The 17,665-nt window shown below is 30.8% G+C and overlaps 4 protein-coding genes across 6 annotated transcripts; all 4 read right to left on the reverse strand.

Annotated features, from left to right (window-relative positions):
- Positions 1–42: 42 nt before the first annotated feature.
- LOC123013523 (organic cation transporter protein-like) lies at positions 43–4,071 on the reverse strand. The gene is made up of 4 exons (XM_044412089.1): positions 3,887–4,071; positions 1,562–1,784; positions 1,210–1,514; positions 43–1,154 (listed from the first exon to the last, which is right to left on the reverse strand). The coding sequence occupies exons 2-4, from the start codon at positions 1,780–1,782 to the stop codon at positions 196–198; spliced, it is 1,485 nt and encodes a 494-aa protein (XP_044268024.1). The 5' UTR covers positions 1,783–1,784; positions 3,887–4,071; the 3' UTR covers positions 43–195.
- A 671-nt stretch (positions 4,072–4,742) lies between these two features.
- Positions 4,743–8,299, reverse strand: LOC123013888 (inter-alpha-trypsin inhibitor heavy chain H4-like). Its single transcript, XM_044412740.1, has 14 exons — positions 8,033–8,299; positions 7,736–7,981; positions 7,488–7,691; positions 7,176–7,439; positions 6,839–7,123; positions 6,549–6,788; positions 6,219–6,501; positions 5,873–6,166; positions 5,793–5,822; positions 5,534–5,587; positions 5,370–5,423; positions 5,128–5,307; positions 4,906–5,071; positions 4,743–4,856 (listed from the first exon to the last, which is right to left on the reverse strand). The coding sequence occupies exons 1-14, from the start codon at positions 8,297–8,299 to the stop codon at positions 4,808–4,810; spliced, it is 2,616 nt and encodes an 871-aa protein (XP_044268675.1). The 3' UTR covers positions 4,743–4,807.
- Positions 8,300–8,504: 205 nt separating this feature from the next.
- On the reverse strand, positions 8,505–12,824 carry LOC123012613 (inter-alpha-trypsin inhibitor heavy chain H4-like). 3 transcript variants are annotated; one of them, XM_044410651.1, is made up of 16 exons: positions 12,677–12,824; positions 12,387–12,626; positions 12,133–12,336; positions 11,535–12,083; positions 11,248–11,487; positions 10,904–11,195; positions 10,551–10,844; positions 10,471–10,503; positions 10,306–10,347; positions 9,955–10,008; positions 9,480–9,578; positions 9,234–9,296; positions 9,027–9,098; positions 8,910–8,972; positions 8,669–8,834; positions 8,505–8,618 (listed from the first exon to the last, which is right to left on the reverse strand). In XM_044410651.1, the coding sequence occupies exons 1-16, from the start codon at positions 12,806–12,808 to the stop codon at positions 8,564–8,566; spliced, it is 2,598 nt and encodes an 865-aa protein (XP_044266586.1). In that variant the 5' UTR covers positions 12,809–12,824; the 3' UTR covers positions 8,505–8,563. The 3 variants fall into 3 exon arrangements, with proteins under 3 accessions (XP_044266586.1, XP_044266585.1, XP_044266584.1); XM_044410650.1 differs by having other exon boundaries at positions 8,910–8,969; positions 9,955–10,014; XM_044410649.1 differs by having other exon boundaries at positions 9,955–10,014.
- A 2,657-nt stretch (positions 12,825–15,481) lies between these two features.
- Positions 15,482–16,721, reverse strand: LOC123013204 (glycine N-methyltransferase-like). Its single transcript, XM_044411601.1, has 6 exons — positions 16,459–16,721; positions 16,281–16,408; positions 16,092–16,227; positions 15,923–16,040; positions 15,726–15,874; positions 15,482–15,672 (listed from the first exon to the last, which is right to left on the reverse strand). The coding sequence occupies exons 1-6, from the start codon at positions 16,668–16,670 to the stop codon at positions 15,510–15,512; spliced, it is 906 nt and encodes a 301-aa protein (XP_044267536.1). The 5' UTR covers positions 16,671–16,721; the 3' UTR covers positions 15,482–15,509.
- Positions 16,722–17,665: the final 944 nt, after the last annotated feature.

Below are 17,665 nucleotides of genomic sequence, written 5' to 3' on the forward strand. Positions count from 1 at the left end.
TTTAATTTTGGTGGATGCGCCGGGAAGAATGTATACTAACACTTACTTCATTACTAACTTTATTTATTTGAAAATATACACAGTATTGAAAGACTTCATTGTTAAATTAAAGTAGGAAAAATAAATTTCAAAACACCTGTATTGAAATTTTCCTACTCAGAATTATATACAATTTTTTACTAATATGTATCATGCTTATCTCATCTCTGTGTCATTACTAACTAGCGTTTTTTTAACAAACTGCTCCGCTTCTTCAACTGAATCTGGTAATTTACAATTAAGAGTCTCGGGTAATTTTATACAAAGAACTGCCCCAACAAGAGGAGTAACCCCAAAAATCACCGGCGGTAACCACGCTTGTACTACAACAAGTCCTGCAATAAACGGTGCAGCCATTGAGCCAAACCTAGCACACATTGACGATGTTCCCACACCAATATTTCTAACAACAGTCGGGAAAAGTTCTCCCGAATAAATATAGACTGTTGGAAAAGAAACAGCTAATGCAAACATGTCAACACAACTCAGCGTTGTCCTAATCCAAGCTAGTTTTTCAGGCACTAGGGCTATCAATAGACAAGAAATTCCTGCTAAAATGTTGCTTGAAATTAAGGTTCGTTTCCGTCCCCACGCTTTCACAGCCCAGATTGAGAAAAGAGTACTCGGGATTTGGATAACAGCAGATAGAGCAACGTTAATAAAAATATTTCCTCCCAATTGGCCGATATATTGTGCACTTCCGAAGAAACATAATCCGCAGACGAACCAGTTGAAACCAACGCAAATTGTATACATTCGCATTATTGGCGTTTTTACTAAATCTAAAATGTTGCCAGCTTGTTTCTCTTCACTGATTTCGTTCTTTTGCAAGTAGTTGTGAACGTCTTCTTTGATATTTTCCGTCGGTAGTTTGTTATAATGTGCGGCTTTTTCCAAAAGTTTGATCGCGTTGTCCTTTTTACCCACTGTTAGCAACCAACGAGGAGACTCTGGTAGAATCCAATAGTAAGAGATTAAAATAATAGCAGGTAGTGATATCGTAATTTGAAAGTATTTCCAGTCGCGAAGAAAGTAGGCAAATAGAGGCAATAATAAGTGACCAAGGTTGAAGGGAATTTGGTAGAGGATTCCTAAAGTGGTTCGCCATTCCAGTCCTAAAAACGATTTAGTTGGTAATTTTCAATTTCTATAAATTTATTTGTTACTTACCTACTAATTCCATCACTAATACAAAACTAACGACCATTGTTCCTCCCGTGGACAAAGCAGCCAAAAATCGCAAAAAGAGAAATAGTCCGAAATAAGGAACAAAAGCAGTGCAAGTCCCAGAAACGACTTGCAATATCACTGCTGCAGTCAATGGACCTCTTCTTCCAAATCTATCAGAAAGATAACCGAAAAGCATATTCCCGAATAGAATCCCAAGCATAGTTACAGTTTGAGCCAGACTTGCTAAATGTGTTCTACCACATACTAGGTCCCATTGAGTGATAATTGTTTCAGCAAAAATTGATCTACGGTTGTTAAATTTGTAAAAAATAGGGAAAGTCGGTGGGACAACCTGTCAAAAATGTGCTCACTACAGTTACTGGAACATTTATCTGTTTCATTATCTATACATGAGAATTCAACTGGAGGTGCTAGAAATACTATGCTGAGTTGATGCCAGGCTACTGGGAATTTGACAAGAAAGATAATAAAGCACACTGCTACATGCCATCGTCCAAAAACTCCGATTGATTTTTGGATTATGTCCGAGTTTGCGGCGTCTTTTTCCGACATTGCTGAAACAGATAAAATATTTTTAGTTGTTTCAATTCTGGGAAAATTTCATAAAATGCTGAAGTATGTAACTGTATTTTATCTGTTTGGTAATCATATTTTGTACAGGAATAATGAAGTAAACATGTTAAAAGTCATCTTGTTCTACACATGTAAAGTTTGAACAAAACAAATAAAAATAACTAAACAACGGGAATGTTTTTTTACCTTTTTATGCATAAAAAATATCAAGTGTTATTATCATATCAAATGTTACTATACTGTTATAAAAAAATATCAACTTGTGCCAGGTATGTGTATGTATACAGTTTCTTGGTTATTACTTATTAGTACAGTTTAAATTGGTTAATCATAATTATGGCACTAATTAAAGATTTGACCTCTGATAACAATCAACTCTAGTTTCATTTATCGACTTGTTATTAAAAGTTAGTCATGTTATTTGTAAATGGATTTGGGTCCAAAATCCAAAATAAATAACAAATTCTTAGTAGATGTGTTGTTGAAAACTATTTTGCTTCATATTCAATGACTAAACATGTCGAGAATTGAACGATTCTGAACTAAGAAAATTATCACACTTGTAAAAACTTGTAAAAACGTTTATTGGTGGAATTTAAAGTTTTTAAACAAATTCATTTCTTATGTAGGTAATTTTTAAATAAATATGAAATAAATTATTTTTATTGGAAATAATGAAACAATAAGCAATATACACAAACGTGATATTACAGCATTTATATACATATTGTTATTGCATTTTGCATTTTAAAACGTAGATAAAACTGATGTAAAATGTTTAATAAACTTAATAAAGAATAATAATACATAAATATGTAAGGTTCACATAAACTTAAACATTTATTTTCCTATTAAAAAAAGATTTTATCTTGTTTATTAAGTTTTTTTCGAAAATTTATTATTTTTGAGTATACAATTATACAAATAAAATAGTTATTTATTCGACGAGTTTGAGTGTAAATCGGACTCTTTATTTGACCGAGTGGATTTTTAAACCACGAGTGTAACGAGTGGTTTACCATCCACGAGGTGGAATAAAGCGTCCAATTTACACTTAAACGAGTGGAATACAACATTTTATTCTTCGAATTAGAGTCAACAAGGCTTAAACTTGCTTTAAATCTGTTAAAAATAATTCGACGTTTTGTATTGAGAAATGCCAAACAGTTGTCAAAACTTCCTTACACGGGAGAAAAACCGTAAATTTTGACAGTGTCGAAGAATAAAAGGAATTTACTATTATAATAATAATTAAAGTTTAATGTACCCACTCGTCCTTTCCGTCAGCAAACTCGCTGCAAACACATTTAATTCAAATTAAATTTATTTTGTTTCATTTTTGCATTTTTTGAGTACTTACTTTTTAATTTATTGTCAAGTTAGTTTTGTTAATAGTTTTGTTTATGTTATTGTAATTTTACCTTACAAATGGATTGTAATATCTTTTGGGTAGTAAAGATTATTATTATTATAATTACCTACGCCAAATTCAAAATAATTAAAATAGTGACGTTTGTTACAAATTCTTTATGAACTCTGTTTTTTTCTGTAATTTATAATGAACTTTATAAAAAAAACTTGCTATCAGTGACCTGTAAATTATCACTATATTAAAATAGTAATTAATGTAAACATAGACAGATTATACCCGATGTATACTATAATACTTTTTCGTTATATTCATTTTGATTAAATTTTTTTTTTCAATCCGAGTGAGTCAAAAAACACCAATAAGTATAGTATCTGCTTCATTTTTGTAATAATAAAGAATATTATTTGTAATTACAATGTAGACACATGAAGCTATACAAAAAAATGATTTAAGAGTTTATCTATTATAATAATATTTTATTTAACGTTAAATTCTTATTCAGTCAAAAGAAGATTACAAAAAACACAGATTGTAATTTATTTTATCCTAGACCTGTAAAATTTTCGAACGGTGAAGGTGAAGGAGTTAAATAACTTATTTTTAATTGCCTGTGGAACATAATTAATATTTTCATGTTTAAAATCTAATACAAAAATTTGAAAAATTGAAAATATTAGTTTTTTCGTGTATGTGTTCTAAAAATTGACTTACTTTAACCCAAATATTTTACACAATGTTGATTGAAATTCATTGAAGGTTGTTGGTATTACACAAAAACCAAATGCACTTGAAATTCGCAGGCACCGTTATGGTATGGCACGAGTAACAACTCCGAAGTGGACGCGACACAGATACAATCGGTGAAGTAAATGCCAGCAATCACCAAACGTTACAAACCTAGGAGAGGAAGCTGTGTAGTGTTTGACAATTACTCTACCGTATCTGGTCTTAACACAACCCGAGGTCATAAATATTAAAACAATTGCAAACGATGATTATATACTGACATGGGTTTATGTAAAATGGTGTACTATTCGTAAGTGACCATAGAATAAAATTGGCCACATATTTACATTTTCGTTGTCTTTTGTTTATTCATCTTTAATGTCAACTAATTATGCAACAATAACATAAATATTTTGTTATAAATATTTGATGGTCGGAACCTTTAAGTGTGAGAGCAGGAAATTATTTTTTTCTCCGTTCAACCGGAGAAAGTAGGTTTACTGACACGACATTATTACAAGGAGGTTTTTTGATGTTGTAACAGTGTTTCATTTTTATAATATGTGTTATAATTTTTACCAGCAAGACGAACACAGGAAACAATTAAGTAATTTCCGATTGTAGCTGATTTACGTAAATTTAATCACCGATCATTATATTGTCCACAATGCTAATAATGAAATGCCATTCAATTAAAAGAAATGAGAAATAAATTAGTTAGGAATGAAGGAATGAGTAAATCAGTTAATCTACAAATTATTCAAATAGTTTATAAAATTCAAATTTCTTATAATTGTTTACATTTAATTTTTTTAAACGAAACAGATAAACAAGAATACGACACTTTTTTATAATAATTGTATTCTTCTTCTTGTAATTATTTTACATAGAATGTATTATAATTCATTAAGTAGGTGTTGAAGCGTTTCTTGAAGGACAACAAACCCCGGCAAACCTGAAATTTAGTTTCTAATTTTTACACAATTATGTTTGCAAATTTTTACTCATTTAAAGGACAAAAGTATTGAAGAAATGTGTTGAGATCAGTTAAATCTTTGTAAATTTCTGGACAATCTAAGATAATTACACATTCTCCAACACTTCCTTTCGGTGTTTTAGGACAATAAGGACGTGTTGCTACAGCTCCACTGTGACCTAATTTAAATATTCCTAAATATTGAAAAAGTTCATTAATTTGTTTTGCATTTTTAAATAAAAAAACATACCTTGTGGAAGTGCGATGTTTTCATTATTAATTTTTATGTTTTCGAACCATTGAGGTAAGGTTACTGAAAATTTTTGAAAGTATTCTTTATTGTCATGATTTTTTCTTCTACTATTTTTAGGATATGGTCTCAGGAACGCTGACTGTTGTGTGGCCCTCGAGGTGTAAACTGGACCTAATACTTAGAAAAACAGAAACAATTTTTTACTACTTTGTACTTTTTACAGTTAGTGTAATACCTACCAAAAGTAGTTTTCCTGTTTCCTTGCACGTTTTCTGCTCTAGTTGACGACCGTTCTAAAATAAATAAAGCAATTCGATGCATATAAATAAAAAATATACTATTCCAACGAAATGTCATTTTTTTTTATTAATTAAAATCTTATGGCAAATTGATGTTTATTTACCTGTAATATACATTCCTGAAAGTGCTGAAAGTCCTGAGGATTCTTTTCTCCAAACTAAAAATTATTACCTTCTTAAAACGAAATATTCATTTTAGAAATGGATTTTAGAATAGACAACTATTTTCATAAATTAGTTTTTTCCAACACAGTTAGGAAAATTTTGTGTTCACTTTTTTCTTTCAAGACTCTTTTCTTTTTATATTGTTAAAACAAATAAACAAATTTTTAACTGTGTTGGAGAAAAATACTTTTATTTTACTTGAAATGTTTTTAGGGAGTCCAAGCCATGCTGAAATCATAATCAATGTAAACTAAATATGTAGATGTGTTTGTGCATACGTGAAATGAGTTGTGCAGAAAGACCCTCCACCAGTTCTGTTTGGTTGTAAGGTTTAACAACAACCAAAGAAGTAACAGGGGTAACAAATGAATATTTCAGAGACATATCAAGGGCTTTTTTGATTAAATCTAATTCATTTTTTGTAGTCTCGTTTTGTTTTAAAAGTTGATTAACAGTCAAATATGCCCACAGTCGTTCCAAAGAACCAACAGCTTCACTTTTGGTAGCAATAAATTTAACAGGGCCTCTGTTAGTCCACCCTTCAACATGACTTAAAACATTGTTATCCATTCCTTAAATAATAAATTGTAAAGTTTCTCGAATTTTTAATCCTGAAAAATTTACTTGTTCTCCCTGCTACAACCATTTCAGAACCTCTGAAAAGAATCGGACAACGCGTTTCAGTTACGTCCTTCGTTCCATCATCGTATTTAAAGTTGACATTGCTTAAAAGTGGTGAAGAAATCGCGTGATAAAATTCTTGTAATTGCAGCGACGAGTCTGAAGCTTCGTAAATGTGCTTTGAAAAGCCCAAGTTTTGAGATGACAGTTTTCTTAAGAAATTTCGATCGGCTGAATCTCCGAACGAAAGTGAGAAAATTGAAGTCCCGTTGTTGAGATTTGTTACCTAAAGTGAAAAATTCGAGATTTAACATTTGTTATTGTTCTCGTTACCGTATCTATAATTTCAATCCGGTCAGGCATTCCAACATTGGGATAGCCATCACTCAGAAATATAATCATAGGTTGATATTTATCAGACACCTCTTCTTGTGTTTTTTTAATTAAAAATAAACCGACTTCCAAGCCATAAATCATGTTAGTCATTCCTAGATTAGACTTATCCGTGATGATCTTTTTGGCCGCATCAACATTTTCTTTCGTGGCTTTAACAGCATGAGAGATATTCAATTTCTAAAATAACCCACTTAGTAACACTAATTTGTGTTTTAAAATGTGATTACTCTTAAATATGGTTCAAGATTTCCATAATCTTGTAAATCTGGAAGTTGAATGAATTTATTTTGTGACGCATTCCAAACTAGGGCCAAGTTTGCAAAGCGAACAATGTTAAACAAATCGGTTTCTTTCAGTTCGGATAAAATATTTTGCATTGCGTCTATCAACTGAATAATTTTTTTTCCATACATACTAGCACTGTGATCTAGAACAAAAACTACGTGTTTTGGTAGAGATTTCAGCTCAGACGGAGAGAAAAAATGTACAAAGTAACCATCACGGACCAGAACCTTGAAAAATGCGTAAAAGAGGAGAATATTATATATGATTCTATATTGATACCTCTCCACCTTGAGGATCTCTTTCAACATCATATTGAACAACAAACTGGCCACCTAATCCATTCTCCTTCTCATACCCTAAAAGTTCTGCAAATTCTTTTTGTTTTTTTCTATCGAGATCAAATTTAACTAGAGCATAAGTTGAGTTAAACATTTCTGTTTTAGCTGAGGGATTTAGCTGGTTGGTGTTTTTACTAATATCATTTCCTGGTCTAACAGAGGGTGTTTTAATGAATTTTAAAGGCCTATTTTCGTTAATACGGACCTGAAATCAATTAATAAATACTCCGACACATAACATATTTTTATTTACTTTGACACTGAGATCGTCCACAACTTGTCCCGGATAAATATTAATACAAAGTTCATATTTCCCAAATTGTCGTTTAAGAAATTCCTCATAAGTCAGCCTGAATATTACTTTGCTTTGAGGTTCGATATTCACCGAAACTGTAAATGTTTTTGAATCTCTTGCATTTAGTTCAACATGAGCCGCACTTTGTCCTCTTGATACGGCCTAAATTTTTAACATTATTTCTAGCCAAAATAAGTGCCATTTACCTCTTGGTACGATTCTTTAGCTTCCTCTTTTTCTTTAACAGTAGCTTTGTATATTTTTCCATCAATTTCCATTGCAAAAGCTGAAATGAAGGCATTTTCGGGTAAAATCACTGAAAAGGCGGTTTCTGCTGCAACTTCTTTCAAATTTTTTACTTTACTTGTCACGAATGTTGTTGCGAAACGATTATTTACGTTTGAATGAATTTTCATAAAATATATTTTGGGATTAACTTCATGGTTCTCATGCTAGAATTTTATGCAAAATATTAACAGTATTATCATCTTCTAAGTACTTACATTAAAAGTTTGTTTTTCTCTTCCAGATTCAGTAGTAGATGATACGATGCTATTGTTAACTTTTTCGTTAACTGGTTCGTCAGGTTCAGTAGTTGATAATACGTAGCTATTGGTAATTTCGTCTCCTGGTTCAATAGTAGATACGAAGCTACTGTTAACTCCTTCAGATTCAGTAGTGGACACCACAAAGCTGCTGTTATCGTCCGAAAAAACATTATAGGACATCAGTAGCAGGTGTAACACATTTACTAAGAAAATGTATTTCATTTTGTGAATTTTTATGAATTTTTATTTAAATAGCTTCCTTTTATAACATTTGATTCCCCCACTCCTAATCAACATGTCTGTGAAAATTATCATATTTTCAATCACTTTTAATTGGAAGTTGAATCATATTTTGTAATTTTCTAAAGAATTTTTATCAAACTACGTGTAATGTTTGTGACTTTATTTTTGAAAGAAAAAACTGGTAATTGGGTATAAAATTTATTTTTGGTTTATTTATTAAGGTACATACTATAATAAAAGTTTTTAAGGCATTGGCGGGATTGGCAGGACTCTTGAAGGACAGCATACTCCAGCAAACCTAAAATTGCATTTATAGTGTTAATCTGTTTATCCTGAAAACATCCTTACTCATTTAAAGGACAAAAATATTGTAGATATGTGTTGAGATCAGTCAAATCATTGTATATTTCAGGACAATCAAAAATAATCACGCATTCTCCGACAGTTCCTGCTGGTGTTTTAGGACACTGGGGACGTGTGGTAACAGCGCCGCTTTGACCCAGTTTGAATATACCTTAAATATTTGTGTATGATAAGTTTGAACAACGTAAAATAAAAAAATATATTTTTTTAAATCAAAAGTTTTTACCTTGTAGAGTGGTAATATTTCCGTTATTTGTTCTCATAATTTGAAGCCATTGAGGTAAAACTGCTGAAAAAGTATTACGTTTGGGTATGTTTTATTATTACTCTAATTTTTTATTACCATTTTGGGTGGGTGGAAGGCTTGTGGACGATGGTTGCAGAAACTTTGGTCTTCGAGTGGTAACGCCGTTATCTATTGAACAAAACAGTTTTTTTTTATTTAACGACATAAAACAAGGATGTTATAATTATCATTCCAAACATACTTATCAATAGCTATTTGAGAAAATTTAAAAATTTACTTGATTATTAATTAAAGTATAATTACCAGTTTGATCTAAAATTCCGGGTTGAAATGTAGTTGTAAAACTTGGGTAAGGTAGTGGACCTCCTAAAATTTGAAATATTATTGCAAAAGAGCACTTGAGAGGAATCTGGAATTAAGTAATTTCAGATTTTTTTAGTTGTTAACATGACATGAATACTAAACTACTACTACATTTTCATTTTACATCTTTAAACAAACAATTTTTTTTCCAAAATTAGTTATTTTTTAAATATCTGCTGTACTTACTCGCTGGAGGTGGTATATAAAATTGTGGTCCATTAGCCGATGCTCCTGGGGCATACAATGATTGAGTATCTGCCGAGACGCTTGCTGTAGGAGGTGATCCTAGAATAGTATATTACAATTCGAGTTGCAGCATTCATTCAAGCAAGAGTTTGAAGTTCCGATACGAGCCGCGTAGCGGCGAGTTGAGGAACAAATGATTGCTATACTATTTTTTCTATTTTGAGCTTTTTATGGTGTTTTTAAATTTAAATTTAGAAAATTTTGCGTCAGTTAGTGACACTGCAATTTACTGTCAATATCATTGTCACCAACATTAAAAACATAAAATATTCTATGGGTTAGTAACGCACTGTGAGAAGCTGTTAACGCAGTTAAACAAGTTTGTTACTAGCGTAGTTAAAGACGTAAAATAGAAAACAAGAGTTTTTCTCATTGTACTTTTTGATTGATATTGAATTTTATAATACCTACTTACCGAAAGAGCTCATTCCTGACGAGTATCCTCTCATTGGCATTATGTAGGATCGTCCTGAAACTTATTAATGATACTAAATTTATTTGTTTATACAGTATATAGGGTGAACAAAAGGTACTGAACTAACTACTTGCTCTTAGAAAAAATACTAGTGATAGATACGCAAGAATTGTATTTTATTTAACTGTATTTGTCGAAAAAAAAATAATAGTGGTTTGCCATTGACAAAAATAAATAAATTTTACAAATTTCTGAAAATTTTATTTTTGAAAAACGATATCAACCTGTTTTCTCAGGAAATAAATAGTTTAAGACAAACAAAACTGTTTCATTTGAAAGAATTATACTTACGAGCGCTACCCGTTCTTGCATATGATCGGAAAATCCCGGAAGCTGAAATTAAATTACTTTAAATGTTAGACATTAAGAAAGTACAAATATTTTTAAATCTGCTTTTTAATGGTTTTAGGAGAAGATAAGTATAGAAACATTAAAGTCACTGATACTGAAACTTACATGCAAAAGTTGAACGAGCTCCACTTTCCCATTCTGCAATCATAATTAAATTTCTGTTAACATGTATGTGAAATGAGTACCTGGTCTAGACTTAGCAGCTTTACTATCAACAGCTTCAGTCTGATTAGGTTTAACAACAACCAAAGACGTGACAGGAGTCACAAACGAGTATTTCAATGACAAATCAAGAGCTTTCTTAGTCAAATTCGTCGTATTTTCAGCCGTTTCTTTCTGTTTCAACATTTGTTTTACAGTTAAATACGCCCAGAGTCGTTCCAAAGAACTAACAGCTTCGCTTTTGATGGTAGCATTAAATTTAATAGGACCCATAGGACACCATGCTTCGACATGATTTAAAACATTGGGACTATCATCTTCAATAATTATTTATTATTGTCGCCATCATCGAATTGTTAAATTATAAATTACTTACTTATTCTTCCTGCTACAACCAATTCCGAACCTTTGAAAAGAATTGGATAGTGAGTTATTGTTACATCTTGGACACCATCAACGTATTTAAAATTGACATTGCTTAAAAGAGGAGAAGAAATCGCGCGGTAGAAATCTTGTAATTGGAGTGAAGCGTCTGAAGCTTCGTAAATGTGTCTCGAAAAGCCCAAATTTTTCGATGATAATTTTCTTAAGAAACTTTTATCGGAAGAGTCCCCAAACGAAAGCGAGAAAATCGACGCCTTTTTGTTACCACTGTTGAGAGTTGTTACCTACAGAGGACTAAAATATTTCAAATTTTTAACAACAATAATTTTTTTTTACAGTATTTGTAATTTGGTTTCTATCACTCATCCCTACATTGGGATAACCGTCCGTTAGAAATACAATCATAGGTTGATACTTGTCAGACACCTTTTCTTGTGTTCTTTTAATTAAGAATAAACCGACTTCTAAGCCGTAGATCATGTTAGTCATTCCTAGATTAGACGTATCCTTGATGATATTTTTGGCCGCTTCAATATTTTCTTTTGTGCCGTTAACAGCCTGTGGCAAATTCATCTCCTAAAATTGTCAAACATTAACTTGCTTTTACTTATTTCCTCTGTTACTTTTAAATGCGGTTCCAGGTTTCCATAATCTCGAATATCTGGAAGTTGAACGAATATATTTTGAGACACATCCCAGACCAGAGCTACATCTCCAAAGCGAACAATGTTAAACAAATCGGTTTCTTTCAACTCGGATAAAATATTCTGCATTGCTTCTATCAACTGGTCCATTTTTCTTCCACTCATGCTACCACTATGGTCCAGCACAAATACAACGTGTTTTGGTAAAGGTCTCAATTCAGATGGGGAGAAAAAGTGAACGAAGTAGCCATCACGGATTAGAACCTCTCCACCTTGAGGATCTCTTTCAACATCATATTGAACAACAAATTGTCCAGCTAATCCACTCTCTTTCTCACTCCCCAGAAGTTGAGCAAATTCTTTCTGTTTATCTTTATCGGGATTAAACTCAACGAGAGCAGAAGTTGAATTCATGACTTCTATTTTGGCCGAAGGATCTAACTTGTCGGAATTTTTACTAACTTCATTTCCGGTTCGTAAAGATGGTGTTTTAACGAATGTTAAGGGCCTGCTTTCGTTAATATGAACCTAAAATTCATTTAAACAACAACTCGGAAGAGTATATTTTTCTGATTACTTTGACACCAAGATCGTGGACAATTTGACCAGGATGTATATTAATAACGAGTTCATATTGTCCAAGTTGGCGTTTAAGAAGTTCCTCGTAAGTCAGTCTAAATATTGTCTTGCTTTCGGGTTCTATATTCACCGAAACTGTAAATGTTTTTGAGTCTCTTGCATTTAGTTCAACATGAGCCGCACTTTGCCCTCTTGATACCGCCTGTACGATAACAGTAATTACATAAAAGTAGGAGAAAATAAGTGACCTACCTCTTGATAGATTTGTTTAGCCTCCTCTTTCTCTTTAACATGAGCTTTGTATATTTTCCCATCAATTTCCATCTCAAATGCTGAGATGAAGGCATTTTCGGGCAAAACAACGGAGAAAGTTGTTTCCGCCGCTGTTTTCTTCAAATTTCTTACTTTACTAGTCACGAGTGTTGTTGCAAAGCGATTAGTGATGTTTGAGTCAATTTGCATCGAATATATTTTTGGACTGATTTCGGTGTCCTAATATCGCATAATTTAGATATTTAATTACCTCGTCATCATTCACTTACATTTTTAGTTTCTGTTTTTTCGGTAATTTCGTTAGCACGTTCGGTACTTGACACTACTAAACTACTATCATTCGAAAAAGCTGTGCCACACAACAAAAGCAGTAATAAACTTGATAAATTTTTGTACTTCATTTCGTATTTTCTTCAAACTTTGGAATAATTTGTTGCAACAGCTTGTTTTATATTATAAGTAGGAATCCCCCACTCAACATCTTAAACAAAGTTATAAAGAAAATCAACAAAATTTTAATGTCAGAGTTTATCGTTTTTAATAAGAAATTATTTTGATTTTGAGTCTTAAAACTAATTTGTTGTTACGTGTATTAAATTAAATTCATCTCGAACGGTTTCTCTGATTTTCTATTTTTTTTTAACTGAAGGAGCAATTTGAGAATTTTTAATTGATTTCAGTCTAGAATACTTTGAATTAAAGGAACATTTTTGATAAGAGTATCTCAGAAATATTTTTCTTCTCAATCGTTTTGTCCTTGAGGTTGTAAATAATTAGAAGCACTATTTAAAATCATTATTTTTATTATCTAAGAATTGTTTACGACACACGGAATCCCCATAACATGTAATGTTTTTGCATTACACTCGTAGTAAGAAGAATTATTAAATTGCCTCATTTATTGCTAATTTAATCTTTGAAGAAATCCTTTATCAACTGTAGTTCACATGAATTTATGTCGATGAATTATTGTATTAGTTTTTAAATGTTGTTTCAACGTTTATGTAATACAAAAACAAACATCAGCTATTTTTTTAAATTGTTTGTTGAAAAAAATCTGATCGGCTTTTTATAGTGAACAAAATTGAATGACAAAAGACCGGAAAACGAAAATAATGTTTTGTTTTATTGTTACTAGAAATCAGAAATGTGGCACACCTGTTCGTTAAAAGACTGTTACGAGTAAGTACTAAATAATGTGTATAATAGGTATAAAGAATTATCTATAATAACACTTTCCGACTAAAATAGTTTGATTATTAATATTTACGATTACTTTGATTTTTAAAACTAAACGTAAGAAATATTCACTTACCTTGAGCAGGGATTTCGTGCTACAAAGATGTCGATTTCCACTCTGAAAACATGTAATTTTATTATTAAGACCTGTTTGAGTTGTCAGTTGATACACGATTAATAAGCTTTGGTTTTACTGAAACCAATGAAACAAAATCACTTGAATAAAAGTGGAATTGAAAAGTGATGCACTTACTTGTTTCAGGTATATCTTGGGTGTAAATTATTCGTTGCCATTCTGGAAACGTTATTTCAAACAACACTTTTTTATGTTGCTTAGTGTTTTAACCACTTGATAAACCGTGTTCCACCCTTCTAAAAATTACTATCCAATATTCATTAAGGTTTTTAAACATTTTAAAACAAAAATTTACGCCTTGGTATGCCTTTTTGATACGGCCCAATTTCGATAACAAATTGTTCCTAGAATAAGTGTAAGACATACCTACCTTTCAAAATAATTGTTTCGCTTTTTCTTGGTTTTCAACATGATTGTTGTATAATTTTGCATCAATTTCCACCTCAAATGCTAATATGAAAGAGTTTTCAAGCAATCAGACTGAAATGGTAGTTTCAGCTGCTGTATTATTTAAAATTGTTTCTCTAGTTACAACGTTGCATAGTTGCATAAAGATAACTTATGTTTAAGTAAATGTGTACAGAGTGGATTGCTGCAATAATTTGGTAATCCTAATTTTGAAATGGCAAGTAATTTATAAAAAAATAATAATTACATTATGAGTAATTGTTGATTTTGTTTACCAGATTCAGTATCACTGTATGAGAAAAATAAAATTGTCAAAAGTTTTAGCTTTATTTTGGATAATAAATGGCAATTTCTGAACTGGCTTTTTGATATTATTAAGCTGAATTTCCCACTCTGACTTAATCAGAATATAAAAACAACATTTTATCTCACAATTTATTGATATTATTAACACACAACATACTATTAACACACAAAATATGTGCAGAGAAGTACTAAAAGGTGTAAAATTGATAATTTTATCATTTTAAACAAGATAAATCTTTCACTTTTGGTGGATGCGCCAGGAAAGTTTAACTATTATGAATAATTTTTATACAATTACACATAATTACAATATTTTTTTTAGTTAAAATAGTTTTTGGAGCATGTACGTTTTTAAATCAGTTTAATATGTATAACCGCATGTTTATTTTTTTTTTCAAAAATACAGATATGTTTTTTTAATAAAAACAAACAGTACTTAATCTTTAATATTTTTTATGCAATTTATTAACAGTAACAAAATTACTAAAATAATTTTAATTTTGAAGTTTATCATTTCTTAATAATACTTTTAATTTAATAAATTCAGAATTTTTTTTGTTTATATTAAGAAATAACGTTCATTTGTTCTGTCATGCAGTTTTTGTAATATTCTAGTTGTACATAATTATTTTTTATATTTCACTTTGTTTATAATGTCACTATTTTATTAATTCAATACCAGATAAAATTTACTTTCTCGTATGTTTAGTAGAATAACCTTTATACCTACATTTTTTTCTTCTGTAATAACTATTCATATTAATGTTATAATGCTTGATTTGGATAAAATATTTTTGATATAAATATTTTCGCAGTTCATTTAGTTTAATAAAAACGTCCTAAAAATGATAAAACTTCATTCATTTTAATAAATTGATAGTTTAGTATAAACTAATGTGTTTAAGTTAATTATTATCGATTGTAAATTAGTATCTGTAGATAATAATGACAAGTAAATAATAAAACATATTAACAAGTTATATATTTTTATTCACAATTCAATATCCAGCTTTTTATTGTTTTTCCACAATGTGGATGTAGAAAGTCGGATCTTCAATTTCTCCCAAATTTTTAAAATCACCCAATGTGTGAAATGATGATTTTTCACCAAAAATTTCTTTCAACATGTTTATAAAGTCATTCACCATGTGAGGATGAAACATCAATCTCAATTCTCTGAAAAATAAACCAAAACATTAAATAATTACCAGAACTTAACAGTTACTCACGTCGTGGAAGGAGTTTCAGATTTATACTTTTTAACACCATTGGTTTTATCGCTTGTTTCGTCACTCAGAACGATGTAATCCCTAATAATTAACGCCGGTTTTCCCATCACCGAAAGAACGGAAGTTGTAATATTTGTAATGTAGTTGGCCTAAAAAACAATTTTTCTGAAAATTTAATGGTAGGAAAATTTGCTTACGTCATAAAAGACACATTTCTTTGGGGCTTGGCCTTTGATAAGTTTTTCGTAATTTCTGTGGTCAATAAGGAGCAATCCGCCACGTTTTAGACATTTCTCAAAGTTTCTTATGGCTTGTCTGAAATGAAACAATATCAAAGTTGAATTAAATCAAAAATGAATTAAATACTTTTGCTCGCGTTGGTCGCCGTAAGAATCCAGAAGATGGGCAAATGAACTACCAAAGCAGATTACAGCATCGAAACCATCTCCAACAAGATCCTCAACCGTGTCATAAACTTCCAACCAATTGGCTTCCCTAATAACTAAAAAAAAATTAAAGTAATGAAAAGAATCTATTAAAATTGTTTTCAATTACTCCAATTTTCGAAAGCTGGCTCCCTTCTTCTCTCCCACCTTTGTTCGTAAGCATATTTCAACATCTTATCAGAACCATCAGTTGAAACAACATCAAATCCTTCCTCCAAAAGCATGATTGAGTCAATTCTAGTAAGACAAAAATTGTGTTAAATCTTTGGGAATTTTTTTCCACATACCCAGTTCCACAAGCGACATCCAGAATACGTTTGCATCCTTTTTTCCTCAATAAATCGATCAAAAATCTTTTGTAATTTTCGGTTCTTGCATTTTCATCTCCGATGAAAGCCTTGTACACTTTGGCCATTTTACCATCCGCATATTGGTCGTTGACTCCCTTGATGATTACTCCAGTTCTGGAAGGGCTGGTCTTGAATTCAATTCCGGTCATTTTCGTAAAATTAATGAAAGTTCACTAAACTTGAAAGAAACACAGAGTGGATCAGGATGAGAACAAGATGCTAATGTCCTAAATCTGAGGGTTTTTATAAGGCACAATAGTGGGGAATAATAAGATGATGTTTTTTGGACTTCGCGATAGATCATGCGATATTTTGTTTTGAAATTCGGACGAAGAATTTATTTGCAACTTACTGTAAAATTGTTTATGCCTAATTAATTTTATCAGTGTTTAAAACACTTGCCGAAGAATTTAAGACAAATTACATCACAATTGAAAGTTTTTTATGTATCGGGACTGATATTTTTTCATTGACGTAAGAATAAATCCGGGTTTGATAATGATAACTATTATTTAGTTCTTTCTTAAATTGATAATGAAACGATCGGATGTTTTAAATTGTTAGATAACAAATGACTTACCTTTTCAAATTTACTACTTTAAATACAATTTATTAATTATGATTGTTGAAATCTTCGGTGTTGATAAAAGAAAATTTTTGTGCTTTAGATTAAAATGATTTATAATGACTTCATAATTGCACGGTGTTTTTTAATTATATGAAATCTTTAAAAATATAATAATGCCAAAAATGACACTATTTTTTTTCATTAGATATGGTTTTAAATTTTCATACGAATTCCATCCTACTAATAGTGTGCGAAACGACTGTCTTTTTGAGAATAGGCCGGGCTTTAAAAAATAAAAAACATAATGATTTCACAAAATTTAGTTCTCATGCTTCTGTCAGTGCGTGAAATACTTTCAGTGTATGAAATTAGTATTTCACGCACAACTATGAATTTTGAAAAAGTGATTGTAAAAAAAAATTGATTTAGATTTTTATTTTTGAGGTTCAGTTTTTCTCTTTTGAAGTATTAGTGAATATCATGATTCTTTGAAATTAGAGTAAACGACAAAATATTTCTTTTTTTTTTCAAAAAAAATTTTTTATTTGGTATTCATGCGAAAATTTTGCCCTATTT

Source organism: Tribolium madens, unplaced genomic scaffold (assembly GCF_015345945.1).
Source record: "Tribolium madens isolate multiple individuals breed KSU strain unplaced genomic scaffold, Tmad_KSU_1.1 Scaffold_96;HRSCAF=242;Tcas5.2_LG5, whole genome shotgun sequence".
Classification (NCBI taxonomy): domain Eukaryota; kingdom Metazoa; phylum Arthropoda; class Insecta; order Coleoptera; family Tenebrionidae; genus Tribolium; species Tribolium madens.